Below are 26,420 nucleotides of genomic sequence, written 5' to 3'. Positions count from 1 at the left end.
CTGTCAGGGCTTCAGGAAGCTTGTTTTGCCCTGAGATAGACCTGCCCTCACTGGGCAACGGGAAAAGCCTATGTGACTGTTAAAACAAGAGTGGAAAAAGATGGATCTGGAATATGCATTGCTTTATCCTGCCAAGCCAAGTGTTTATTGTGGAGGCCAGACACATCTGTCCTTCTCCAGAAGATATGGTGTTTCTTGGATTAAAAAGGCTGACTGTAGTGGAACAGTGGAAGAAATTGCTTCAGAAGGCTGACTTATTGGAGTCCTATATCACATGGACCCTGTCAGAAAAATATTAGCCACAATAAAGGCTGACACTCAGGGAGATGAAAGCAATATTGCTTGATACTGTGATTACCTTTATAGCAATGTGCTGAAGGTGAGCAGTGGGGAATTGAGTCCTTTCTTCATTTGACCTGGGTGGTCACTGTGATTACTTCAGGGACTTTTTTTTTGTTTTATGTAATAAAACATCTGTAATAAAAGATTTTTTTAAAAACCTAGTTTTGGGAAAGGAACTGGAGACACGGATTGCAGGCAGCTATTTGGGTCAAGGGGTTCAGTTTTTGCCAGGCTCCACATGGAGATGAGGGGCTGGAAGTGACTCTGAAGCTGAATCCATCTACACTGTACAAGCAATGAGAACAGCATCAATTTACAGAGCTGCACCTGATCCAGAGTTTGGCAAGAGAGGGATGGATGCAGGCATTATTGCCTGTGTGGGGTATTTCTGAGAATACTGCTTGTGAATGTGGGTCTGCTCTGAAAGCTGCAGCAAGTGTGAATAACAACGCTCATCACACTATCTCTGCATTTTCATGCCCTTGCAGATTTACTGGAAGATCTTGGGAACTGCAGTGTTGGTGGAACAATCTAGTTATATCAAGGAAAAGGATTTTTTTTGGAAACTTGACAGAAGAAATAAAATTTACCTACTGGTGGTGCACAAGTTTCTTTTGGTGGAAGGAGGCTGCAGGATATTTGCAGCCAGTGAATGTTCACTAAACACTCTGCACTGGAGGGAGGTTTATTTTTTTTTCAGTTAAAACCAAAATATGTTAACATTTGGCCTTTCCCTATGCTTTTGGTTTGGTCTCAGAAGATATTCTCATATGTTGCTGTAATTTTTTTCCAGAAAAAAAGATACCTTCTCTGTTCCTTTACAAAAGCTTTATGCCACAATAATTTAAGATTTCCTCCAGGTCAGAATATTTCTGCATGTAAAACTCTTTGAAGGTTTAAATAGATTGTAACTGAGTTTTGACATGTATTAGCACGTGTCAGGTACAGCAGTTATTAAGGGTACGGGAGACAAGGCACATTCCATCTCTCCAGAGACTGACTTGCAGGTGTCCAGATCACTACAGGCCACGAGCAGGCAAAGTCCCTAAAAAAAAAAAATCACCCTTTGTTACAACAAGCATTAAAAACGTTCTTTGCCACCCATTTCAGCAATAGGTCAGGTGAGGAATAAGGTCTAGTCACTCTTACAAAATTGTGTCCCAGGATTATTACTGGGAAAATTGCCCTTTTATTTCTTTTAATGTAAATCTTTTCTGTGTGTCTCTCTCTAAGGTTCTGCATCCACACAGAATATATTTTGAAATTGTATTAAAGCATACATTTATGTTAAAGCATGATGTGCTTTGTTCCTGGGTTCTGTCCTGTTCCTCTCCTCTTTGTGAGCTGAATATATCTGCATCCAAACAATTCATAACAGAGAAATTGTTTGATAGATTTTTATTTTTTAATCCTTTAATTCCTTTCATTCATATATCAGGAAGGAGTGTGATATGCAAAAGGAAATACTCAGGCCTGGGTACTTTTTTAATCAGAACAGGTTTGAGCAAAGCCAGCTGACTCCCTGCCCTTCTCTTCCCAGGGCACAGCCTCTGTTCTGCAGCGCAGGTCCGACAACGAGGAGTACGTTGAAGTTGGAAGACTCGGTCCATCAGATTATTTTGGTAAGAAAATTCAGCTAAGCATGGTTCAAAAAGTCAGGCTCGTCTGGGTCAAGTACTTATTGTCTTAATTAGTGTTCCACTCTTACATGCGAGGGGTTATGGGCAGGTCAGCCGCTGCTCTCAGCGATGCTCAGAGATTTCAGGGAAGCTGAATCCATTCCATGGTTTACACCAGTGTAGCTGACAGGAGACAGATCCAGAATCAGCAAAACAGTCTGAAAGCATTTGTTTTCAAAGGCATTTTACACACATGCATTATGCATGTGTAATGCATTTGTACTGTCAGCAGAATTATGTAAAGTGTCTATCAAGAGATATATAAAGGGACATGTTCTACTAGCAGAGCAACGGGATGGTGGAATATGAACCCTCTGAAGGAGAGGAGGGCGTGTGACAGTGTGCTGTCTCTGTTTCCAGGTGAGATAGCCTTGCTGCTCAACCGGCCCCGGGCAGCCACGGTGGTGGCACGTGGACCCCTCAAGTGTGTGAAGCTGGACCGGCCCCGCTTCGAGCGGGTGCTCGGCCCCTGCTCCGAGATCCTCAAGAGAAACATTCAGAGATACAACAGCTTCATTTCGCTCACCGTCTAAATGATTCCTCTGGAAAGCTGCCTTCATGTGACCTTGTGCACTTAAAATTTGCTCTGCGCAGCTCCACAGCTTTATGAAGAAAAAAAAAAAGAAGTGTGCATTTTATGTGTATTTTTTCTGTTTATGTCACCTAGTGGATGTCAGCTCAAATCTCATGTATCGTGGAAGTGGAAGGATAACTATTTGGGTAAGACTAGCTTTGGGGAAGATTGGGGCTCTTTTGGGCTCTTGGCTTGCAGACAAGATTTTTGCCTATTGTTGGTTCATATTGGTTAAAACTGTGGGTTCAACTATTTAAAATACATATGAATTTCTGTTTTCTTTATTATCTTTAAAGCTGGTCTTACTCACCTTTTGTCAAGGATCTTTGATCAAGGGATGTGAAAGATGTCCCTGCCCTTGGCAGGGGGTTGGAAGTCAGTGGCCTTTCAGCTCCCTTCCAACTCAAACCAGTCTGTGATTCGATGATATCTCTCTGCCTGTCACTTCTAAGACTTTTCACTGGTTACAGACTGGGGGATTCCAAAATCCCATGGAATGAGTGGCAGTCTCATTGATGAGATGCAATGTAAAGGGGAAGGTTGGAGGAAGCTTTTTATCATTCCAGCAAGCCAGGGAAAAGTAAAGCTTTTGAGTGATTTTGTTTGTGGCTTAAATATAGGGGCCATATTCCTCCATGTCACAAACCCTTTTGGGTCTGCTTTGTAGGACATGCTCAGGCAAACAGCCTGCTCCAGTCTTCTGGGTGAAGAGGTCAAGGGACAATATTTTGTAAGAATTCAAATGGAGCCTTTAGGACCTAAGTTATTTGTCCTCAGCTTTTTTTAAATGAGGGTTTACATTAGAGTCCTTAGAAGTCCAGTGGGGGCTTCTCTGCTGAATTAAGTTAGCTTCAAAACTCAGCAGAATGTCCTCATCCACTTCTCTGAACATTAAATGAAATGCTGAAGAGATGGTGCCAGGTGCACTTCAGGGACAAATACAGCAGCTTGTTTTTAATAAGGTCCACTTAATAAAATTCAAATGCCTTTCTTCTAATATATGATTAAATTTTAGAATTTTTAAAAATTTTCTGAAAGCCAAATAAGTGCTTCAAAATGCTGCTTCTCCTCCAAAAGACAGGTATTGTGTAACAAAGAGCACCAGGATCCTGGAGCCCAGGTCCCTCCAGGGGCCTCATGGCCTTGCTGGCAGTCATTGCTGCCCTGCCTATACATGGGGCTCCTCCTGAATGGAGCTTTTTGCAGGTCTCTCAAGGCTGGGGATCTGCACAGCCCTCAAGGATGGGATCATTGGGACTATGATTTGCAAAGCTTTACCTTTGCAGGTAAACTTGTTGTTGCCAGCAGCAGCAAAGCTCTGCATCTCAGCCATGCTAAACAGCACTGCCTGCCCTTCAGCTGGGCCAAAATTCCATTTCTTCTTTACAATAACATCCTTCTGAGTAAATACAAGCTTTCTGTACCTTTGACATGCCAAAGGGTAAGCAGTGAATATGACATCAGTCTCCCTTTTGAAATTAGAGGTGTGGCTGAACTTGGCTATATGGCTGAGTCCTACTGACACACAATTGCTTTCTTCTTTGGAATTAACAAATGCTAATTGGACACGTTCCTGTTGACTCCCACCAAGGGCCCAATATTCCAGTAGCTGCCCGCAGTGGTTCTCACAGAGCTAAAAAGCTGCTCAGCTTCACGCTCTTGTCATCACTTAAAGGTGCTTAATTTATTTTAGCATAATTTCAGTGGTCCTGTTAGTGTATATTCGTTGCTGCTATTTATTATGATTATGTTATGCTTCTTGCACGTGTTATTAAATATGACCATTCACACTTTCCAACCTTGCAATTTTTATCACGTACCTTTATATAGGCAGACCTATTCTATATAGATATGTCAATGTATACGCATTTGGTTTTCTGCTGCACTGTTTTTGTATTCTCTTGTGCAATTTTTAAAAGAAAGATTTTTTAAATGTTACCAGTCATTCAAGTATGTTCTTTTAACTGTTGCATTTCTGTTGTGTTGGTAAAAAAATTGTGAGTGTTTCGCATAATATGCAGGACACATCTCTTGTCAAATACCAAGTATTAGCCTCATTGTTTAGAAGTTACTCGAGCACACAGACACACTGCAGATTCTTTGCTTTAAACCTTTACAGCTCATGGAAAATACATTTGAATTATGGTTCTGTTATAAGCAATCTCAAGAGAAATGTAACTGTCTAACACCAGGATTCCTGTGCTTTAAGTGGAACAAAATGATATTCAGTGACATTTTGAAGATAATTGTAATATTTGCAGTGGATGATGGGACAGGATTATGGTATGAATAAAATTCTTCTACGTTACAAGTGGCCATTGTGGGTTTATTGCTAATGGAAGTTTGTGTGAGTAGATGTCATGTTCCAGTTAAAATCTGTATATCATCAAAACTTTGAGCTCTACTGAAAATAATCAGATGCAAAGGGACGAAAAATAGACCAAGATTCCCAGTGCTATATATAGTAATGGAAACCAAACTGGTTTTGTGGAGGATTAGCATGAAGGAAAAAAAATCATCTGTTTAAATGTAACCATATATGTCTATATAAAGAAATAGGGGTCTGATGTGTCTCTTGGACCTTCCTGTTGTTGTCCAGGTGCCAGCTGTGAAACCCTCAGGACTGGTGCTGAGCCTGTTGTATGCCCAGGGGGTACACCTGGGGAAAAACAGGCTCTTTCCTTCTCAAATACCACTGCTGCTCCTTTTTCCCCAGTATCACAGGCAAAGCCCATCGTCCCAAGCACACTAGGGATCTGTCCCAGTCATTCCTCTCAACTTTTGGACACACATGGATTTTTAGAACTGCAGCTGCCCGGGGACTGAAGCACAGCCCCATTTTTTGCACCAGGGATGTACTGTTCTTCTTCCATGGCTTGTGTTCATGCCACAGGTTGGCCAGGAGCTACACTGAGGACAAACTTCTCAGAGAAGGCGGAACCTCCAAAGGAACCACCTGCACCTCATGCATCAAGGTGCAGACGTGGGTTGAAGAATTGGAGAGCGTGGCTTCTGGGTGACGAGGTGTTTCGTGTGCTGTTAGTGTCACCCCACCTACCAGAGCTCTGGATGGCCACTTCAGTAGGTGTGTTACAGTCCAAGTTTGGCTCTAGAGCTGGAGCTGTGACCCCAGAGCAGAGGGCAGGGCCAGTGGCTCACTCCTTGCAGCTTCTGTGTGGTGGCCCCTGCACAGAAATCTTGGGCGGCTCCCGACATCCAAGGGCTGTGCAGCTTTCCAATTTTGGAATGTGTTATTTTTCCCCCCTTTGCTAAGATTCCGGAGGGAAGGACTGGTCTTTCCAGAGAATTACTCACATTATGCAGTAATCAAAAGTGACCACTCTCTCTGAGGTCCTTCCAGACGGACATTACCAGCCCACACTCCCCAGAAATGAGCATCTCACCACTCCTCACTGTCATTCCTTTTTTGGTTGGTTTTAATTGTATCACAGCCATTTCAGGACTCCTGAGACCAAAGAAAAGATTTTTTTATTTTTTTGATAGAAACTAATTGCACCTCAGGTTTTTACAAGGCCATGTGGCTGACCAGGCTTTGTTGTGTGTATCACATTACTCTGGCTGGCTCAGGCACTCCCATTGCTTCGTGGCACTAAAGTGGTGCTAAAGTTGTTGAGTCATGAGCCCTGTGAATCCTTCCTTGATCATCAAGCAAACACATCCTGACACCATGTTACCTGTTCAGGTGTTGGTGGGAAACAAGAGCTGTTGGAGAACCAAATAACCTCAGCTGGTGATTGGCTGCTGGGCTGTTTTTCTTGCAGTCAGTGGTCTTTGGAAGTGGAGTCACCACACAAAGGGTGACATTTCTCCTGTTGTGAAAGTTGCACAAGGTGTGTGCATCCCATTCAGTTTTAAGTCTTAAATGGTGCATAAATCCTTTCACTGCCCTATTTATGGGAGAAGTATTTGTTCTTTGCACCTATTTCTGTAGGGCAAACAGGATATTATCCTCTGCAGCAGCAGCACCATGATGATGTCCTCAAAGAGTAGGTGACTGAGAACCAACCAGCTTAAAGTCTCACAGTTGATATTCCAAAGACCAGTTCACTAAGTAGAGACTAAGTATCCCCTCTTACATTGCCAGGCATGTTTTTGCAACTTGTTTCCAATGATTTGGCAATTCTGACTGGAGCTTCAAGTGCACACAACTGCTCAGAAACTCATAAGAGCATTTCCAGCCAGAGTCACTTCTGTAGGTCCCTCTTCCCTCTGGGGAAAGAGAGCATATTTGGATATGAACATATGCGTAGCCTTGAAAATCTGATGTTACGGGAATACATTGGCTTGGATGCTCCTCCTCCTCCAGGGATTTCTTTGTGGCTCTTTGCTGCTCTGCAGAGTTGTATCTGGGATGCAGTGCTCCACAACAAGTTGGCCTTTTCTCTCAAAACACTGCCTGGCCGAAGGAGCTGGCATCTGCAGCCATCTGGTATTTTTCTGAAGGCTGAGGATGTTTTTTGTGCTTGATCAGGCTCCAATACCAGAGTGATTCTTCTGATGTCTAAAAATCTGGATTGAGTTTGTAGAAAAGAGGCTGCACTTTGCCTGGGCAAGGAAAGCAATGCATGAGCGTCTCCTTGGGCTGTTCTGAATCCTAGCTCAGATGTACACGGGTAACTTTTCCCTTCTGAGTGTGTCAGCTCCTCCCCAGCTGTGCTTTAATTGTTGTTTTCAAGTCATTCTCTGCACAAGTATCACAGACAGCCTCCACAGCCCAGACCAGCTGCAGCATACTTCCCATGCTCCTGTGCTTCAGTAATTTGAAGTGTGCAGTGTTCCCTTTAAAAAGTTGTGAGATCCTATGGAGGAAAAAAAATAATCATTTTACCCAAGAAGACTGCTCCTATTCCAGTATAAACTGCCTCCAAACGTGGAACAGTGGCGTGCCATGTTGCTGCATGGGCCAGCAGTGCTGAATGAATTGGCAGATGCTGTGCTGCTGTGTGATCTCTGGGAGCTGGGCTGTGAGAACGCTGCTCCTCTGCTCACAGCTTTGGTTCAAAGCTGAGAGAATTGTTTTGCCAACAAAGTGCCCCCCACCCAAGCCCCGATGGGATAAATGGAGCCTCGTGCTGCCAAGACTCACTGGGTGCATTCACCTTACCCTTGGTGGGTGCTGACAGCCTCCACTCTTCCCAGAGCTGGCAGTTGGAAACAGGATGTATAGACTGATGATGAGGTAGGGAATTTCTCACCACTGCCTGCTGTTACTGGCGCTCTGGATGTTCATGCTGCTGGCTCCAGGGAAATCAAGCCTTTCTGGGAAATGGCTACTCCCTATCCTCTTTATACAGAAAATGTATTGTTATTATTTGAAAGCACTTTTGTATTGCCCTTAGACTACAAGCATGGCGATTGTTCCATTAGAAGACATCATGGTGCATAGCAGTGAAATACGACGTACAGTACCATGCAGTATGTATTTTCCAGATAAACTGGGAAAACAGTGAAATGGATCTGCAAAGTGGGGGTACAATAGCTGCTTTGCATTCCTCCACATGTGTGGAATTCATGTGCACTACAGAGTGACTCTGTTTCGTTCCCATGTGCTTACGATGATCGGATGATCCGTTGTATTTTCTATCCGGTTTCATTTTCTCTGTTGTGTTTGTGGGCCAAGCACAAAGTCACAGCGGCTTCAGATTGAACATGGCAATGAATTAGTGCTGGCTAAACCCTCCCACCATTTATTTCCACTGTGGTAGCGAGAGGGAGCAGACTCAGCAGCTGAAAAACACAAGAGATTGTTTCTCCTCGTCAACCAGGGGCAGCTCAAGCTGCTTGCCAAATAGAAGGAGTTGGCTGGGCTTGCAGACTCTGGGTTGTTTGATTGAGACTTCCCAGCCCCAGGTGCATCTCCTGCACACCCCACCCTGCCTGGGGAGCCGAGGTGCTGTGGGAGCATGGAGCAGGGAGATGTGTCACTGTTCACAGTCTAACTTGCGTAAGGGTGACTCTGGAAATTGCTGCCGGAAGGGAATCTGCATTTCTCAGTGCCAGCTCCTGCAGAGATGGAAAAGCCCTGTCTTGGCCCTGCCTGGAGGAAGGAGTTGTGCCCCTGTGCATGCTTCATATGGCTCTTGGCGAGACAGAAGGTGTCTGAGAAAGCAACAGAGCTGCTCCCCAGCCTGGAAAGCCTGTAAGTCACTGCTAACGGCCACCACAAACACCAAGAGCTCTGCTCCATGGGCCAAATTCCTATGAGATGGCAGGACGGCTCATATCCTTGACACATATCCAGTAAAGCATCACACCCTCTCCCATTGCCTTGCATGTCTGGCTCTTAGCCTAGGATCTAGCTTTTAAAGAATAACATGACCAGTAAGGAGGGATGTTTGAACCTTGGGTTTGCAGGGAGCAGGAGAAGGTACCAAAATGGGCAGAAGAACACGAGAACCAGCCCAACAAAAGCGCCCTTGTGCGGGCGGGGAGATGCAAGCAGAACCTGTGTCCGGATGAAAGCTGCCCTATCAAAATAGCCATAAACAAACCCGCCTCCTCTGCTACAGAAAAGCTGTTGTGCCAGGAGCATATTAAATTGTATATGCTTTTTCTCAAGGCAAAAGAATTGCAGCAGTGATGGCAGCTGTGTGTGCTGGAGCCGAGCCACTGTATTCAACTCGTGAAGGCCTTGCTGAGGACGGGGTGGGGGAAGGACTGTGGATGAATGTATTATTCAGAGGGACCCACACTGAAATGATCTACCGGCACTGGGGATGTGTGAAAAGGGAGAAAAGCGACTGCCCCAACACCAAAGGCTGATGTGTTTGCCAGAGGATCACTCTGGTGATGGGCCAGGTCTCCTCCCAGACTGGGACCCACAATCCTGCTGGTGTTGCTGTTTTGGGGGGAACACAAGGTGTGTTTTGCCTTCCCCAGGTTTCCCTGGGGAGGTTCCAAGCCTCAGGACTCACCCTGATGCTGCAGCCATCATCTGGTATCCATGAGGCCACCTCTGTGTGAGCATCCCCACACCAGGCACAAGGGCTTGGAGAGATCCCGCAGCCTCTGAATATTGGTGAAAACCACAGAATGGGATTTCATCACTATTCACATCCTCTCTGCCATGTGTTAGCTGAGTGTCCCAGACAAGCTTGTTGCTTGGCTGGTTGGAGGAAGCTCTCTGCTGCCCAGGCTTTGCCCTTCACTCACTGGTCTATTAGAGGTCCAAGCCTGGACCTTACACCCAGAGGAGACACGCCTGTCCCATGGATGCCCACATCACCCAGAGACCTTCTGTGAAGTACAGGGAGTATCTAAAATCTTTTTCCACCCTGAGCTGAAACTCACAAAGGTGAGTTGGGAGTAAAGGGTATGGGATGCTTTCCTTATTTACCCAGGAGCATGCTAGGTAAAGGCACCTCCTGTAGATCTCCTTAGGAGAGAGTGAAATAAAACAGAATAAATTCAGAAAGGATGACTTGTGTGCAGACACCGTGCAGGTGCCTCATCAAAGATCAGTTTATCCCCAGGCGATACAGTTCAAAAGCTGCAGCAAGGAAATGGGATAGAAGAGCCTGACACTCATCTCAGCTTAAATTCAGTCACGGCAGCTGTCCCGTTCTCTAGGGCAGAAGGGGAAATTTATGGCTCTCCTGCAATGTGAGCAATGCTCTCACCCACAAGGTAAATGCCCTTTTGTGCCTGAATCCCTTCCCTATCTGAAGTCACTGCATAGACAGGGCTAACATGATTCAGTGAAAGAAAACCCATTTCAGTTGCTTTTTAAGCAGATTACAGCAGATTAGCTGACTAATCTATATGGAATCCTCTCTAACAATTTCAAACTGTAAACAAATCCAGCCACTATTGCATTGCACATAAATATTTACTGTGGATTATTTGAAGATTAACTTCAAATGATATTTGCAACAATGGTTTTATTTTGTGGCTTGCTACCTTTGGTGATGTAAAACCTTCAGAAAGAAATATGCCTCCCACAAAGTGTGAATTTAAGGCCTGTCAGCTGTACAATGGCATCTACCAGAGCATGTACACAAGCAGAAACTGAACACAGTATTGATGACAGATGAAGGAAGAGAATAATAAAAGCTACTGGTGCCAAATAAAAACATCTTGGTTTATCATAACATGGAAGTATAATGCTCTCCCTAGAAGATATGACTTGGTGTTAGTAGCTGACATCTCACTGCTACTCACAGTTGGTTTTCCAGCTGCAGAAAAGAGCTGAGCAAGGTGTCCAAGCAAAGGGGGTTTGAGGGGTGTTTGGCATCCTGAGACATCACCCTCCTTGGGTGTTTGGTGTGGGTGGCCCTGGTGGCTGGTGAGAAACGAGGCAGCCTTTGTGATGAAGCTGTGATGAAGCTGAAGATCTGGGGTTCTCATTGTATCTCCATCCATGTGGAGGAACCTCAGAGCCATCAAACCAATGCTGCAGAGCTGCTGCTCACCCAGTGAGGTTCCTACAATCACAGTGATTCCTGGTGTGAGGGAGGGGGCTGCCCAGAGCACCTCTTCCTTCAAAAAAAAATCCAGGCCAGAGGCCACTGCTGAAGAGCCACAGGCAAAAGCCAAGGCAGAGCCGTGCTTGGCAGCACATCATGCTTGGAATGGGGAGTTCCAGGGGCAGCCAGCAACAGCCCCTGTGGGGCTGTGCCCGAGGCTGTTCAGGCTGACTGGCTCAGGGCCTGCTGCTCCTTGCGCAGCACTTGGTTGGGACATGGGGAATGTTGTGTCTACCAGGCCAGTGAAGGAATGCTCAGTTTATAAGACAATAGCTTTTTAGGAAGCCAGAAGAAGTTAAACAGCCTTCCCAGAAGGAAGATTGTCCCTTTCCACCCTTTGTATAATTAGGGCAGCTTCATGCTCCTGTAGAGAGATGATCTGTTTAATATAAGAGGTTTCCAAAGTCTTAGCAAATGAGTATCTGAGAACTGGCTTCTGATGTGGTTTATGTTCTTTTTGATAGATTTAGGTTATGGGAATGTTGGTTACAGAGGCAGTGAGTGATTCATGCTGAAACCATCCGTATGCCGTCTGATCCATGCTGTCCACCCGAAGGTAAAGGGAGGCTGCAGCCTGTGCTGTGTTAATGCCTGCACTTTGAGCTGTTCAGTGTAAGTTATAATTGCAGAAAAATTACTGCAGCAAAGAAGAAAGATTTGTGTTTTGCAGAGAGAGGTAATGCTTCCCAGAGCAACATTTCCATAGTGAGCTGGGGTCTGACAGCGATGCCTCAGGACCTCAAAGTGCTGTGCTCCGTGTAAGGAGTTGCACTGGCACCTTAGGAAAAGCAGGTTTCCCTGGAGACTCTCTGGCTGCTGCTTGTCAAGCACAAAGCAACACAGACCCGAGCTGATTGCTCTGTGCTACTGCCCACCTTGGAGTGGTCTTGGAAAACATCATTTCCCCCCTGGCTGTGGGTTTGTCTCAGCAGTACTTGCAGGGTAAAGCCCTTGAGCAGAATTGGGAAAGAAGCAGGGGGAGAAATATCAATCTCCTTTACGTTTATTTCCTACAGTCAAGCATTTGTAAATCCTGTCTCCATCTGAAGAACATCAAGCAAGTAAAGGGACAGAGTGTGGGCTCTCAAAAACCTCAAAGGGCAGCTGCCCTGCAGCCCAAATGTGCTCCCTGGAGCCCATGTCCCATCACTGACCCTCTTTGCCTAGCTGGGGCTGGGCCTTGCTGCTGCCCAGGCTGCCAACTGAAAAACCACTTCCAGCAGAATCTCAGTGCCACAAGAGGAGACCAGGCACTGAGCGTGGAAAGTCAGATGGACAAAGTCAGGGAGTGCCCTGTTGGGCAGTAATGAAGTGGTCAATGCCATGCAGCTGCCCTGCAGCATATCTCTGTGCTGCCTCCTGGCATGAAGGCATAAACAGTGAGCAGCAGAGATACTCCTCATCAAAATTCATGGATTCCCGTAGCACTTGCGTAACTTCTCCAGGACTTGTGTGAGAGCAGGGCGAGGCCACAAGCCAAGAGCTTTGCAGCATCACATACCTTTGTTGCCACGTAATAAGCAGAAGACTTGAGGATACTAATTTTGTTTGCAGGCTTTCCCCTTCTATTGCTCATGTTTCAGCTGTACATAAATCCAGAAGAAAACTTTGCATCATTGTTATATCAGATTTGTAGGTGAATTACGGGGCTTCCTTGCCCACTTACTCTCTGTAATGTTAGGATAAATTCAGAGTCCCTGGAGCAGTGACTTGTGGAGGCATCAGGAAAGCCCTAGGAGGCTGTGAGCACCAGAGCAGCAGCTCCAGCCCACTGAGCCCTTTGGGGGATGCTGGACACCCACCGGGGCTTTGCTGGACAGCCTGGAATGGCTCCATAAGGGGCTGTGTGTCCCTCCCAGCCCCACATCTATTTTCATAGAATTGTGGGCACACAAGGATCACCAAGCCCAGCTCCTAACCCCACACAAAACAACCCAAAACTCCCACCTTGTGCCCAGGAGTGTTCTCCAAACACTTGAACTGTGTCAGGCTTGGTGCTGTGACCACTTCCCAGGGGTGCCTAGCCCAGCGTTCACCCTGTGGGTGAAGACCTTTTCCTCATGTCTACCCCAAACCTCCCTGACAGCTTTGTGCCGCTTTGCAGTCGGGGCTAGTTCACACACCCCAACCCACTGCAGATGCTTCCCCCTGTGCCTGGGAGGGAGAACAGCTGCAGCAGGAGGAGGGACAGGCATCTGTCCCGATTCAGCATCCCTGTTTTATGGCAGGCTGGTGGCCTTGGCCGAAGGCCGGCCCTCAGGATAACCAGGCCCGGACGAGGCCTCCCCGGCCTGGCGGATCCCGGCCAAGGAGTAGCGCCGGCAGCTCCTGCCCGAGATAAGGCAGTGTGCTTTCAGGATTTATTGCCTTTATCCCCATGTACTGCCAGCCTGAATGTTTCAATTATCTTCTTCTGCGGTGGCATTTCCCTTAACAAGCAGCGTTATTTTGTTGCTGCTGTTTCGGCCTGGACAGATGGGGCCTTGTTTTCCAAACATGACACACAAGCATTGAAAAGCAAGCGGGCCATGGCAAAGCATATTTGGTCTGCCTTGGTGGTTTGAAAGGTTATTATCTGACCCCGGGCTCATCACCTCAGCCCCATAAATCTAGCAAAGGGGCCATTCTTAGCCTTTAGAAATGCATCCTGTTTCCTCTGCAGTAGACTCATAATTTCATTGCTGACCCTACCCAGTAATTCTGCTAATTCATTCACTCAGAGTTTCTCAGAAGTCAATCCACTCCTTAGCTTGTCTCTCTTCAGGGAAATTCAGCCTTGGGGAACTTTACCCATAGCTGGGATTAACATCAGCACCAATTTAGGCACATGGATCCTCCTTTTTGGTTGAGGCAGCATCTCAAATTGCATATTGGCATCAGATGGTTGTTTTTGAGATCTCACATAGCTCTAAGTCCTCCTCTCTGATGCTGCATGTGCTGATAACGAGCTGTGTTAGCTAATCCCTCATCAGGATTCATAATGTCAGGAGAAAAACCTGGTAGAAAAAATGTTCATCACAGTTTGTTCTGCAGCACAAAAGGTCATTCTGGCTGAATAGTTTGTCAGAAAATTTCCACTTGGTGTGAAAGTTTTTCAGAGAAAATTGTGAGTTTCTCCTCTGTGACAATCAGAATATTTCAGTTTTCAACAGCTACCAACTGTCCCCTGCACCAAAGCGTAAGGTGACATGCAAACACAAAAGACCACTTCCTCCAAAAATACTCATGAAAAGTGTTTCCAGCAGCTCTTCTTGTGACCCTGAGCTATCTATTACCTGCTGAAACCCCTCCAGACAGTCTCTAGACCATCACAGCACTCCCATGTCTCCAGCTCCCACAGGCAGCACACAGATTTCCACAGGGCACAGCCAGAGTGGTGTTAACTGGGGGAGGATTATCTGTATCTGGATTCCACACAGCGATGTACAAAATTAGATTGTTAAAGGGAAGAAAAACAGAAATATAAACTGATGAGAGCTTGCCTTATGTTGCTGCCAAATATGATCCTTTTGCATTAGGAGATTAACTTGAAAAAGTTCTGGCCTCTGCTTTTTAATCCGTTTTACATCCCACCCATCACTACAGGCGAGGCTGTTGGCAGACCTGGAGGTGTGTCTGAAGCGATGGGACCAGTCAATGTCCTCAGAAGGGGATGTGTGTCATGTGGGGTCCTGGAAAAACTCCATCACCTTTCCACTGAGCAGGGTGTGATGGAGACAGGGTGCTGGGATGAGAGGGGATGGATCTGAGCTCTGATTTCAGCCCAGGCAGCAGGTGGGGAAGGAAAAATAGTTGGTACAAGTCAGGAGGCTGCTGCACCACTGTGCCCAGAAAGGAATGTTTGATGTGCTGCAGCCTGAGCAAAGCCACAGGCTGCCCATCAGCCTGGATGTGTGGGAGCATCCCAGTGGAGACCCAGGAGAGACCTGTCTGTCCACTGTGCACCACAGCCCCTGAACACAGCTTTGAAACAGCCTCTGGCAGCCAATGCGCTTCATTTTACCAACAGAAAAACACTCACAACCTCAGTTCCCAGGAGGGCATGATTAAAGGAATGTCTTTGGCCAAAGGGTGGAAATGGATCAAATCTGCACATTTGCCAGGTCTGCTGGGTGCTGGGCAGGTGAAGGGAGGGAACCTCTGCAGAACAGGGTTCGCCTGGAGCTGCTGCTAAACTCATTTTTTAACACAGCATTTTCGATTATTTCCTATCCACTTGATACGCCACCAAAATAGATCCAGTTCTCCCCTGTTTTAGCCTCTGCTAAAACCCTCAGACCACATCTTCTCCTATAACAAAAAGTATGTGGAATTGGCTAAAAGAGAAACATTCCTGTTCTCACAAAACTTAAAAAAAAAATCCACTCCTTTCCTAAAGAAAAAAAATAGCACTTATAAGACTTTATAAAACTGCTTCTGTCCAGAAGGCTCCTGCGTCAGCTCAGCTTTGTCCCTTTAACCATTGCTGTGCCAAGCCTCACTGTGAATTATTAATCATTCCAAAATAGCTGCTGAGAAAAGAGGCAAAAAGGGAAGGCTTGATAACAGCACTGCGTATGGCAAAATTTATTTTGATCTTACTGAAAGTCTTTAAGGAAATCTTTAAGAGGCTGGGGCAGGATGAGGCAATGATGAAGCTGGAGGGATGCTGGCAGGCAGGAGCCCAGGCCTGGGGGGGAATGTGGGATGCCTTCGCAGACTCGGGGAGTAACCCTGAACGGGAGAAGGGGAGAGAGAGGGGAAACCGAGCGGCGAGCTGAACTTGCAAATGTTTCTGGCATGAAATCATGAGGGTAAATGCAGAGCTACCCGCCCACCAGCACATGTGTGGAGCTGCCACTACATGGGGACAGTCCTATATATGTATGTTTATATGGAAGGGAGAGAATGGAGAGGAGCTGTCACGGGCTCCTCACCCACGAGAGAAGGCTCCTGGCTCTGCTGCACAATCCCAGGGCTGGGCAATGAGAGAGGCTAAAGGGCATCAAGGCTCTTGGGATGAAAGCTGGGTAAAAGCACTATTTTACAGCAATACAGTGACCCAGGAAGGTGCCCAGCCCCTGTGGATGGGTATTGTTTGTGGGTGCTTTGTGCCCAGCCTGGGGTGACCCTGTCCCTGCAGTGTGGGTGTTTGTGCCCAGCCTGGGGTGTTTCTGTCCCTGCAGTGTGGGTGTTTGTGCCCAGCCTGGGGTGTTCCTGTCCCTGCAGTGTGGGTGTTTGTGCCCAGCCTGGGGTGTTCCCGTCCCTGCAGTGGGGGTGTTTGTGCCCAGCCTGGGGTGACCCTGTCCCTGCAGTGCAGGCGGGAGCAGAGCTGAACAGACTCCGTGCCTCAGTTGCGGGGGAGTGTTGGGAAAACCGCACCCAAGCGGAGCTGCCGGAGAGAGAAGGACATTTTGTTGTGAAGGGGTTTTTCTTCTTCTCAGATTTTTTTTTTCCAAGCTGCATTTCTTTGAGAGGCTTTGTGGACAGTGTGGGCAGAGCCATGTGGAAGGAATTTAAAGGGAGAAGCCAGTTCAGGGTCACGGCCTGATACGCGAATATAAACCAAACAGTTGTGGATGGTACGAAGCAGCTCCCCAGGGCTGACACAGGGCTGTGGACGTGTGGGATGGCACCAGCTCTCAGGGGTGCAGAGAGCAGCACTGGCAGGTCATGGGCATCCCACAGCCAGGAGCACTGGGGGATGCCTGGGTAGCCAAAACAAGGACCACAGAATGAGAATGACCTGCACAGGGTGTCAAGGCAGGGCAGAAACCCACATAACAATCCAGGTCTGAGGACAAGCATCTCAGGGAGCTGGAGAAAAGGAAGCTCAGTGGAGACCTTCTCACTCTATACAACTTCTTGAAAGGAGGTTGTAGCCAGGAGGGTCAGTCTTTTCTCCAGCAAGCAATAGGACAAGAGGAAATGGCCTCAAGCTCTGCCAGGGGAGGTTTAGATTTGATATTAGGATACATTTCTTCACCAAAAGGATTGTTAAGCATTAGAACAGGCTGCCCAGGGCAGCGGTGGAGTCACTGTCCCTGAGGGGATTTAAAGACTGTAGGTGTGGCCCCTGAGGACACCATTTAGCTGAGACCTCTGCAGTGCTGGGTTAGTAGTTAGACTTGATGATCTTAGAGGTGTTTTCCAACCTTAATGACTATGATTCTAACAAGCCTGACTGAGCTGATTTTGTCTTGGCCCTTAAGCTGTGAAGGGAGTTCCTGGGCAGCTTTCCAGTGGGGACAAGGGGAATCTGGGAGAGAGCAGCTGAGTGAACATGGGCTGAGGACAGACAGCATCCACACCAAGAAGCCTTGCAAGGAAAAGCAGTTGTTTGCTCTGTTACCTTCACATCCAGTTGAAGACTACCACTAAGGGGTCTGATGCCCTATCAGACTATTATGGCTTTAGTAAAGGAAACCTGGGAGGCTGGATTGCTCTTCTGCTCTGTGTGTAACGACCTTTGTGCCATTTCAGAGTCACCTCTTCTGTGGCACCTGCTTCTTTCCAATTCCTGCACAGCGAGGTTAGCAAATAACCATCAGCAGGAAGTAAGGCTGTACTGCAAGAGACTGTGGCTTAGTTTAGTAAGGCTTTTGGCTCCTGTGTGCATGGCCAGATTTTGTTCTCACACTGTTTTAATCTTAGGGATGCTCCAGACACAAATTCTTACTTGCTTCTCATTCTTTTGTTGACACTTTGATAATGTTCTTTCACCTCTGAGGAGCCTCTCACCAGGTACACATGGGATCAGACCACTGGGACTGCAGAGTTACAGTTTTCATGAGACTTAGGCATGAGGCAATTTTAAAACTGGCTTGAAAGGTAATTTGGAAGAGAAGGAAATATCTTCCCTGTGGAAGGCGACCAGGTGGGCAATGCTGCAATATGAATTTCCCTTGTTGCAGAGGGTGCACAAGCACCACTAGGGACTGCATCATCTATATGCAGCAGGTGACATTTCCTCTGTTTTGAGGGACCCTCACGCACCTCCTCAGGCCTCCTAGCTAAAGCAGGGGGTGTTTATAAGGGACATTTTTCTGGCATGACCATACATACACTAGAAATTGGACTGAGCCCACTGAGCTCACTGTGGATCAGAGCTGCATTTTGGAGCAGTGATGTCGAGGTTACAGACTCCATTGCTAGTTCCCAATCTCTTGAGCCATCTGGCTCCTTATCAGTATTTTATTTTTCTCAACTGCTTCAAATGCAGAGGCCCTGCTCTGGTGTGATGGCATTTTGAATTAAATCGACGGCCAATTTGGATTACGCAACCATGAAACAAAGAAATAAAAAGTCCCTCCCAGCAAAAGGTGCCTGATGACACTTATGGAGTAGGTGGCTCAGAGCCTTCAGGGGAAATTCCAGATGGATAGGAAAGTAGCAGTGATACAGCAACCTTTACAAAGGGCGGGACTGGGGCATGTGGTGAACCACCAGAGGAGCTGTGGTTATGAGATCAGATGGATGGCCTGGGGAAAGTCAGAGATGTGTGGAAAACCAGTGGGCAGCTCAAAGTGTGATACAGAGATAAGCATGAGATGGGAAGGGTGTGGTAAGACAAACTCCAAAGGACTAAATGCTTGCTTAACCGCCAGGAAAAGAAGCAGGTCCAGCCTAATGATGTCGAGAGAATACTCCATGCCCTGGGTTAGTCATGTTCCTAAGTGCTGGGTTAGGGAGTCTGGGCTGTGTTTGACCCTCCTGCTCCATCCCTGAGGAAGCCAGGATTGAGCAAGACCACACATCACTCCGCACACCTCCGGAGGGAAGTGATTAAGCCATGAATAAGATATCCACCAGCTGCTGTGCTTTGTGTGTGTGCACACACCATGGAACTACTGCAAAAAAGCTAAACCTAAGGCCAAGAGAGCCTGGGACCAAAGGTGAGACCTCCATGAAGGACCATGACAACAACTGCACAACTAAAAGCATGAGCAATGGAAACAGACACCACGCTGGCATGGATGTTTGAATTTGGCATCTTAATTTTAAACAAAGGATGATAGAAGAGTATTTTTCAAATCCTTCTCATTAAGTAATGCCCCAAACTCTCGTTTCAGTGGAAGTTAAACATACACACACATCTTTGGTGCCCTTGAAAATTTCAACCTAACTTTAGTGTCAGCTCTACAAAGGCAGGTGGGGGTTTTTGTAGAAGTCTATGGTAGCTGGCTTCAGATTCAGCCCTGCCATGTTTCTGAGCAGCTTTTATGCCTGGCCACAATGCATTTTAAAATCATTGATAATTACAATAGAAGTCTAATCCCCAAAGACTCCTACCACTGGCTTCTGTAAAAACAGGGGCATGTATTTTCCCCAATGGCTTTGGACTTGGACTTGCTGTCTGCACTGAGAGTAGAAGCTGAGCAGGCCTGAGCTGACCTTTTCCACTCCCACAGCAGCCACTACAAGCACCCAGAGTTGAAATGGTGGCATCCCCACCCAGCACTGCCCCCAGACTCCAGACATGCCCTGGCTGGAGAAGCATCCAACCACTCTGGGGCTGTTGGAGAGTGTTGGAGTAGTTGGGGTTGGCTGGCTGCAGCTTTTATTCTCTCTGGCATCTGCAGAAACTGAAACCAGACAGGAAAGACACAGCAAAAGATGGAGAAAATAAAGACATGGAGGGAATCTGGAAATCACAAACTGGGGAAAGGATGGGCAGGAAGAAGGGAAAAACACAATGAGAAGAAGAAAGAAAGAAAAAGTCACAGCAAAAGAAGCACAGCAGTAACCCCTGTGATAGAAACAGAAGCAGTTTGAGGTTTGTATGCATTGTGGCTGGGCTCTTGCCCATGGTATTTAACTTCACAAACTAACCCAGCCATTATGCACCGAGGGATCGTTAATGCAGCAGATGCAGCCAGACATACGTAGGAGTGTGTTAATATAAGGCCTGATGTAAAAAACACCTGCTAGTTTGGCAGGGTGTCTCAGGAAAGATACTTGTGGCTCGTGTGAGGGTGCAGTATTTACAAAAGTATCTGCTGCTTTCCCATCACATCATGTGCAATTCCCATTGCCTTACTGGGAGCGTTGCACAGTGACAGTGTTAGAGACTCCAGGCTGAAGCTGGGTGGAGCTGGTCCCATTTACACTAGGAGGGAAGCTGATGTCTTAAATGTTCTTCTTTTTTTTTTTCCTTTTTTTTTTTTTTTTCATCCAAAATATTTAGGACATGGAGAGGAATTCTCTCTCTACAATACCTAGGCTCCAGGGCTGCCTTGTTTACAAAGGCTTAAGCTTTTATAACCCTGAAGGAATTGCACTGATGCCATGCAAGGGGAAGAGGCACTTTTGGAAGATTATAACAATGTGGCTGTGTTATCCCAAGCCCTGATGCTGCTGAAGTGGATGTGTGCCATTACTGAAGTGTTAGAAGGGCTGGCACACAGTCCCAGGATGAGATTCTCTTACAAACCAAAGATGGGGCTGGGACCAGGCAATTAGGCAGCAGCACAGGGCCTGGCTGATTCCATGAGCATCCCAAGGATGGAGGGCTCTGGCTCGCATGCAGAGAGCAGACAGCTGCAGTGGTTTAAGAGGTTCCCCCACAGCTGTCTGTCCCAGCTCTCGGCGGGAGGCTGCCCGCGAGCAGGGCTGATGGAATGAGGGATGCCTGTGCCTCAGCTGTCCCAGCTCAGGGCCCAGGGGATGCACAGAGAACACAGATGGAGCACTGGAGCGGCTGCAGTGTGGGCACCTCCAACACAAACTGGGGAGACACCTCTGGCACACATGCAAAGTGTGACGAAGGCAATACCATAACTGTCCCACGAAAACTAATTATAGCTCATTTGCTAGGACCCTCAGCAAACAGGTTTATTCTCTGCTTCCTCATTGTTCTATGAGATTCTTTCCCAGGGTTTGCTCACTTCTGCATCTCTCCTTGCCCAGCTGTCCTTACTGGAGCTCTGTCATCTCCCACTTCCCATTTCTCCACAAGGTGCACACACAGGGAAGCCCCTGGCACAGGCAGCCATGCCATAGGAGCTGGTGCTGGACACCAGAACCACAGCCAGCCCAGTGAGCCCAGACACAAAACAAGGATACAGAGAAATCTGCTATTTTATGTTCTGTCTCTTGCCCTTCTTCTTGGCATTTTAAAACCTTTCCTGCTCACCTTTCTCTTTCCAGATTTTCTTCCAGCCCCAAATAGCTGCAGCAGCACAACCCACTGCCTCACGTTTCATTCTCAGTCTCGCAGTCGCCACTTTATTTTGCCTTTTCCCAGTTTCATGAAAGAACGCAGTCGCATGAATAACAGGATTATTTATCACCCTCTCCCTCCCCTTCCAGGATGGCTTGCTGTTTATGGAAAGCACTGGAGTGCAGGAGAGATCGTGCTGCAGTTAAACAGACAATGCTTAAAGGGCCATTGCCTCCTCTCTGCTTTAGTGCTGTGCTCCTCACTGACTTCCAAGAAAGAGGGAGTTCTGTATCCCAACTGATGGGAATGGCATCACAAACCACTGCTGAAAGGTAAACAAATGCAGTGTTCAATAGGATGGAGAAGATGCTTGGACTTGGTTATCTTAGAGGTTTTTTCCAAATTGAATGATTCTACAGTTTTATGGTTCTGCACTTCACTTCTGGCAAGAACCAGGAAATTCAGCTCTGGTGTAAATGTGAGTGCGTGGTCCCTTTCTAGTCCAGCAGTGTGTCAGGAACACGCTCCCAGGGACCATGTGATGGTGGCTAGCAGGTGACAGACCACGTTAAGACATCTCCATGTGGCACATCCAAATGATGTGATCAGAGGTGCTTCTCAGAGGTCTTCTGGACCTGAAGTTTAGCAGGGGAATGATAAAACTTGTCCTGAGGTGGTGAGAAAAGGGTTTTGGAAATGGTTGCTACCAGCTTCTCACCTGAATGTTGGCCTCATCCCCATGGCAGGTTCTCTACATCCTCCCTGCATTTCTGATTACTGATGTGCCTCATGGCTATGGAAGACCTTTATCAGCTCTTGGGAATAAATCACCTAAGCACAAAGTGTTGAGAATAAACAGCTGGAAAACACTGAATTCCACAGGAATTTCTGCTGAGGAGCAGATGCCACCACATGGGTTGCCTGTTCTGGTCTGACCACAACCGTCAGTAGGTCTGTGGATACCAGTGTCTTGAAAGGATGGAAGTGCTCAGGGAAGGTGAGTTTGGAGACTCAGCATGGGCTCCATGAAGTCTTTCTTTAGAGATACTGCTCTGGGCTGGGGACTTCAGGTGTGATCCTTGAACAATGTGCAGCCACTGAGACCATGTGAGGACCAGGCTGCTGTACGTGTAAGAAAATTAAAAAAAAAATGCAAAAAACTCTACACTGGAGTTTCTGTTAAAAAAAAAAAAAAAAGCAAACCAATCACCAATCCTTTACTTGCTCTTCTCCTTCCCTTATATTAACTAGGTTTCTGTGACAAAAAGGGTCAGAAATTCAATTAGGAAGCTTCACAGCCATTACAAACATTTGAAGTTCAAAGTTAGTAATTCCACTACAGCAGCTTCCATATCTCCTGAGTCCTTTAGATATTGCTGGATCCTGCAGTCTCTGGTGTGTTCAGAGTTGAAAATGTGTGTATCATTCTCGTGAGTTTTATTGTAAGGGAGGGAATCTCACAGGACAAATGTGTAATGTAAGAGCAACAAGGTTGCATGGATACAAGAACACAAACGGGGCGGCTCACACTTTGAGAATACAAATTCTTCAGGAAGAACAACTATCTCACTGTGTTTGGATGGAGCTTAATAAAACTGACTGCTCCAAGCTAGGCCTCTACAGGCCTCCAAGCTACAAACAATGGAGAATAATATCACAATTTTATGGTACTTAGCGTGGCTGAGTTACATCCTGGATGGTCTCCACAGAATCACTGCAACTGGTGTTGATTTGAGTCAGAGGAGAAGAGCTTTACACCCTCATTGCTGAGGAGACATGAGCACACCACGCACAGGACCCCAGGGGCTGAGCCCTGTGTGCAGTGCTTTCATTTACAGCATGTAACAGCATACCTTAAGCTGGGCTGGTACTTTTACAGTCATTCAGCTGGATGAACTACATATTCCTGACAAAACACAGCCCATTTTTAATAGCTTTATCCACCAGGCAGAGGATATCCCTCACTCACAGCAGCTCCCTTGTCCCACAGGGGTGGGGAGCAGGGATCAGCTTCATATACCCACTAAAATAGCGGCCAGTGCTGGTATGCAAGTGCCCTAGTTTAATGCCTAAACATGGTATCTTGCTACCCAGGCTGGCAGGGCTGCCAGTTCGTGCTCCAGCCCTGAAGGTGAACTGTGTGTCACTCAGCAGTGGCTGTGGCAGCAGGGAAGGTCAAACAGTCCCTCACTTTCAGCCGTGCTGCTGAAGCTCCTGGGCAAGCAGCAGCTGGGCACTGGGGGAGAGAGTAGCACATTAGCAAGAGCATTACTAACTGTGTCTCTTGGCTATTAAACCAAGTAATGACTCCAGAGACAATTGGGTCCAACCCCCACTGAAGTCAAAAGGGCAATTTTGGGTGGAGGATCAGCTCAACAGGGACCCTGCCCCGTTCATAGCAGAGCAAAACATCTCCAGAAATAATGTAGCTTTAAGTGTCAACCCACATAAGTGGATGCTGGCCACGGCCACCCTCTGTGTTTGGGGCAGAGACACCATAAAATCTTTCCACACCACTTCGGATCACTCCTATTAGCTGAAACCTTGTAGCAGATTTGCATCTCATGACTATTTAAGAAAATTATCACCTGCGAAAGCATCTGGAAAGCTGCACCAACAAAAGTTACAAAGACAACTGAGCTCAACCAGAAGGACGAAGCCAGTGCAAGGATCCGAAAGAAAGAAGTGGAAAGGAAGGAAGGAAATCATGATTATAGGTGCATTAGCTGGAATAATAACAGCCTTGCTGGTTCTCTTTGCAGCTTTCCTTGCTGTTCTTTATAGGCTGAGATTCAGGAAAGGGAATGGTGTGTCTGCCATCAGTGCCTACTGCATTTGTAATCCTTGCCTGCACTGCACCTGCACCTGTGCCAGCCTCAGGCCTTTCCACAGGCAGGCAGCAACTGAACTGCAGAGCAGGAAAATGACTGCCCCCACCGTGGCCACATGCCCCTCTGAAGCTACAGGCCAAAAAATTGTTCAAAACCACCCAAAGTTGGTGATCTTCCTGTCGAGCTTTCTGGATGTTATGTTCTGCACTTTTATCCTTTGTTATACGCTGTGGGGCACTGACAGAATGGTGCGGGTCCAAATTGCTGAGAGTATTTCCTATGGTTCCTTTCCAAAGCCAGGACAGATGTGGTGGCAGGATATATCCTGCAGCACACACTGAGCAGCTTTGGCCAGCCCCAAAGACACACTGCAATAAAAGCAGGCCACTCTTTCAACAAAATCCCTTACCCAAACCTATTGTTTTGTTAATTTTAACTGGATTATCTATGAGGCAAAAACCCCACTAAAATCAAATCTGAAAAAACTCAGGTTTCCCAAGACTTCAGCAGGAATCTTATTGCAATGAAATGATTCCTCTTGCAACCTCAAGACTTGTCAGGAGGGTCAAACAGGCATCGTTCCAGCCTGAGCTCTGAAATAGATGCCCTGGGCTCCAGGTACCACCTCGGAACCAACCCAGTGCCCCTCCCAGCACCACAGTGCCCACCTTGCTGGCCATCCCTGGCTGCTCCTCCCCCAGTGACCTTCCCCCAGCCCCAGCACGCATCTGTGGAGCATCACTTGGTCCTGTTACATTGCCTGGCCTGTGTTTCTAAGAGCTGAGCCAGCAGAGATTTAAACGAGCTCAGTAGTGGGTGCTGGAAACCTGATTTGGGGCACTCCAGCTTCAGGTGACTCCACCCGCAGAAAGCAGCACTGGTGACACTGAAGTGGTCTCATTTCATGTCAAAGAGCTCTTGCATCCCTTCCCCCACGGCAAGTGCTGTGCAAACCCTGGGAATCCTCCCTCTCAACACTCTGTCATGGTGTAATTCTATTATAATTCCTGACATTTGAGAGACTTCTAACAGTGCGTGCTTTAAATTAGACAAGCAATATCTTGCTCACTGCTCTCAGATAAATAAAAAAGTGTAAAACCTAATTTTCTGACACTCTGTTCTTGGTACTGATTTCCTTTTAAACCTGTAACTACCATGCTGTCACTTCTTCCTCACTTGTGGCTTGTGGGTATTACATGAAAGGTGATATTTCATGTCTGGTGCACACATGTGCAGTAGATGTGCAGGAAGGTGCCATGCTGAAGCAAACATGCACTAGTGTTTTGTTTTTCACACAGCTGTATGTAGGGATTTAGAGGCAACAAATGCAATTTTAAATCAAACAATAGACAAGGACAAAATGAGTTTTGTAAGCAGACAGACAACCTAAGTATAAAGTTGTTTGCAGAATCTGTGTGAATTTTATTTATGTTTCCTGGTCTTTGCTCTCCTCTGGGACCTTACATATTTTGCGTTATCAAATATTTGTAATGATCCCTATAAACAGTCTAATGTTAAAAGCTACTCCAAGTGTAACTTGACCCAGAGGAAAGATGCTTATCTGAGCTCCACAATGACAGATTAAAAAAAGATGCTGATGCAGTATGCCTCGTAAAATGAGGGAAATATAAGAAAAATCAAAACTGAATAGATATTTGTTTTACCACAAGATAAAGCAGGAGTTATCTCTGTTGGCTTTTGCAGTGGAATACCACTAGCAAGAGCTACAAATATACAGCACTTCTGATCCCAAATGCACTAGCCAACCAAGGAAGGAAGGAGAGGAGTAAATGCTCAGCCAGCCGGTACTGTCAGAATCTATTTCACTGTTTAGTAATTATTTTTTTTATTACTATGACAACACGGACCGTAAGAATTGCTTCTTTAACCCCAGCAAATGAGACTGTGCAGATGAGACTTTTTTTTAACTGAAGTAATTGCTTTTTACTTCTGCCATGTAAGAAAGTGATGGCACTACCAGAGTGTCCTGCCCTGCTCTGCCTCCTCCTGCCCTGCATGGATAGTTCTGCTGCAGTGTGGCACTCGGGTCATTTTTTTTATATCAGGAGGCGTTTGAGAATGGCTCCACACTGGCTCAGCATTTTCTGTCTTAAAAAAAAAAAAGGCAAAAAAAAAAAAAGCAGCAGCATTCTCCTTTCTAAAGTGCTTCCAAATCTTTTACATCTCTTTTCCTTTTCTCTCTCTTTCCAACCCCCACCTTTTTCCCCCCCTTGTGGTCCTGCAGACCACCCTGTAAGCCTACATGACATCATGAGAGAGAATTAAACGTACTTGAAAGGCCACTTCTGTTTTGGTGGGAACTTCTATGCAATTGCAAAGTGCCCATTAAAGCACAGGTTGTTTCCT

General features: G+C 46.6%; 1 protein-coding gene and 1 long non-coding RNA gene across 4 annotated transcripts in view; one reads left to right on the top strand and one right to left on the bottom strand.

Annotated features, from left to right (window-relative positions):
* The window catches only part of PRKAR1B (protein kinase cAMP-dependent type I regulatory subunit beta), a 92,195-nt gene extending 87,289 nt beyond the window's left edge, over positions 1–4,906 (top strand). For all 3 annotated transcript variants that reach the window (XM_064390768.1, XM_064390766.1, XM_064390767.1), the window contains 2 exons: positions 1,883–1,964; positions 2,382–4,906. In XM_064390768.1, coding sequence (XP_064246838.1) covers positions 1,883–1,964; positions 2,382–2,554 — 255 coding nt within the window. In that variant the 3' untranslated portion in view covers positions 2,555–4,906. The remainder of the gene's footprint in view (positions 1–1,882; positions 1,965–2,381) is intronic.
* Positions 2,381–13,384, bottom strand: LOC135281694 (uncharacterized). Its single transcript, XR_010348246.1, has 2 exons — positions 13,029–13,384; positions 2,381–7,415 (listed from the first exon to the last, which is right to left on the bottom strand). It is a non-coding gene; the product is annotated as an uncharacterized LOC135281694 (long non-coding RNA).
* Between the last annotated feature and the right edge of the window lie 13,036 nt (positions 13,385–26,420).

Source organism: Passer domesticus, chromosome 15 (assembly GCF_036417665.1).
Source record: "Passer domesticus isolate bPasDom1 chromosome 15, bPasDom1.hap1, whole genome shotgun sequence".
In the NCBI taxonomy this organism is placed as follows: Eukaryota; Metazoa; Chordata; class Aves; order Passeriformes; family Passeridae; genus Passer; species Passer domesticus.
This window is presented reverse-complemented; position numbering and strand designations above follow the sequence as displayed.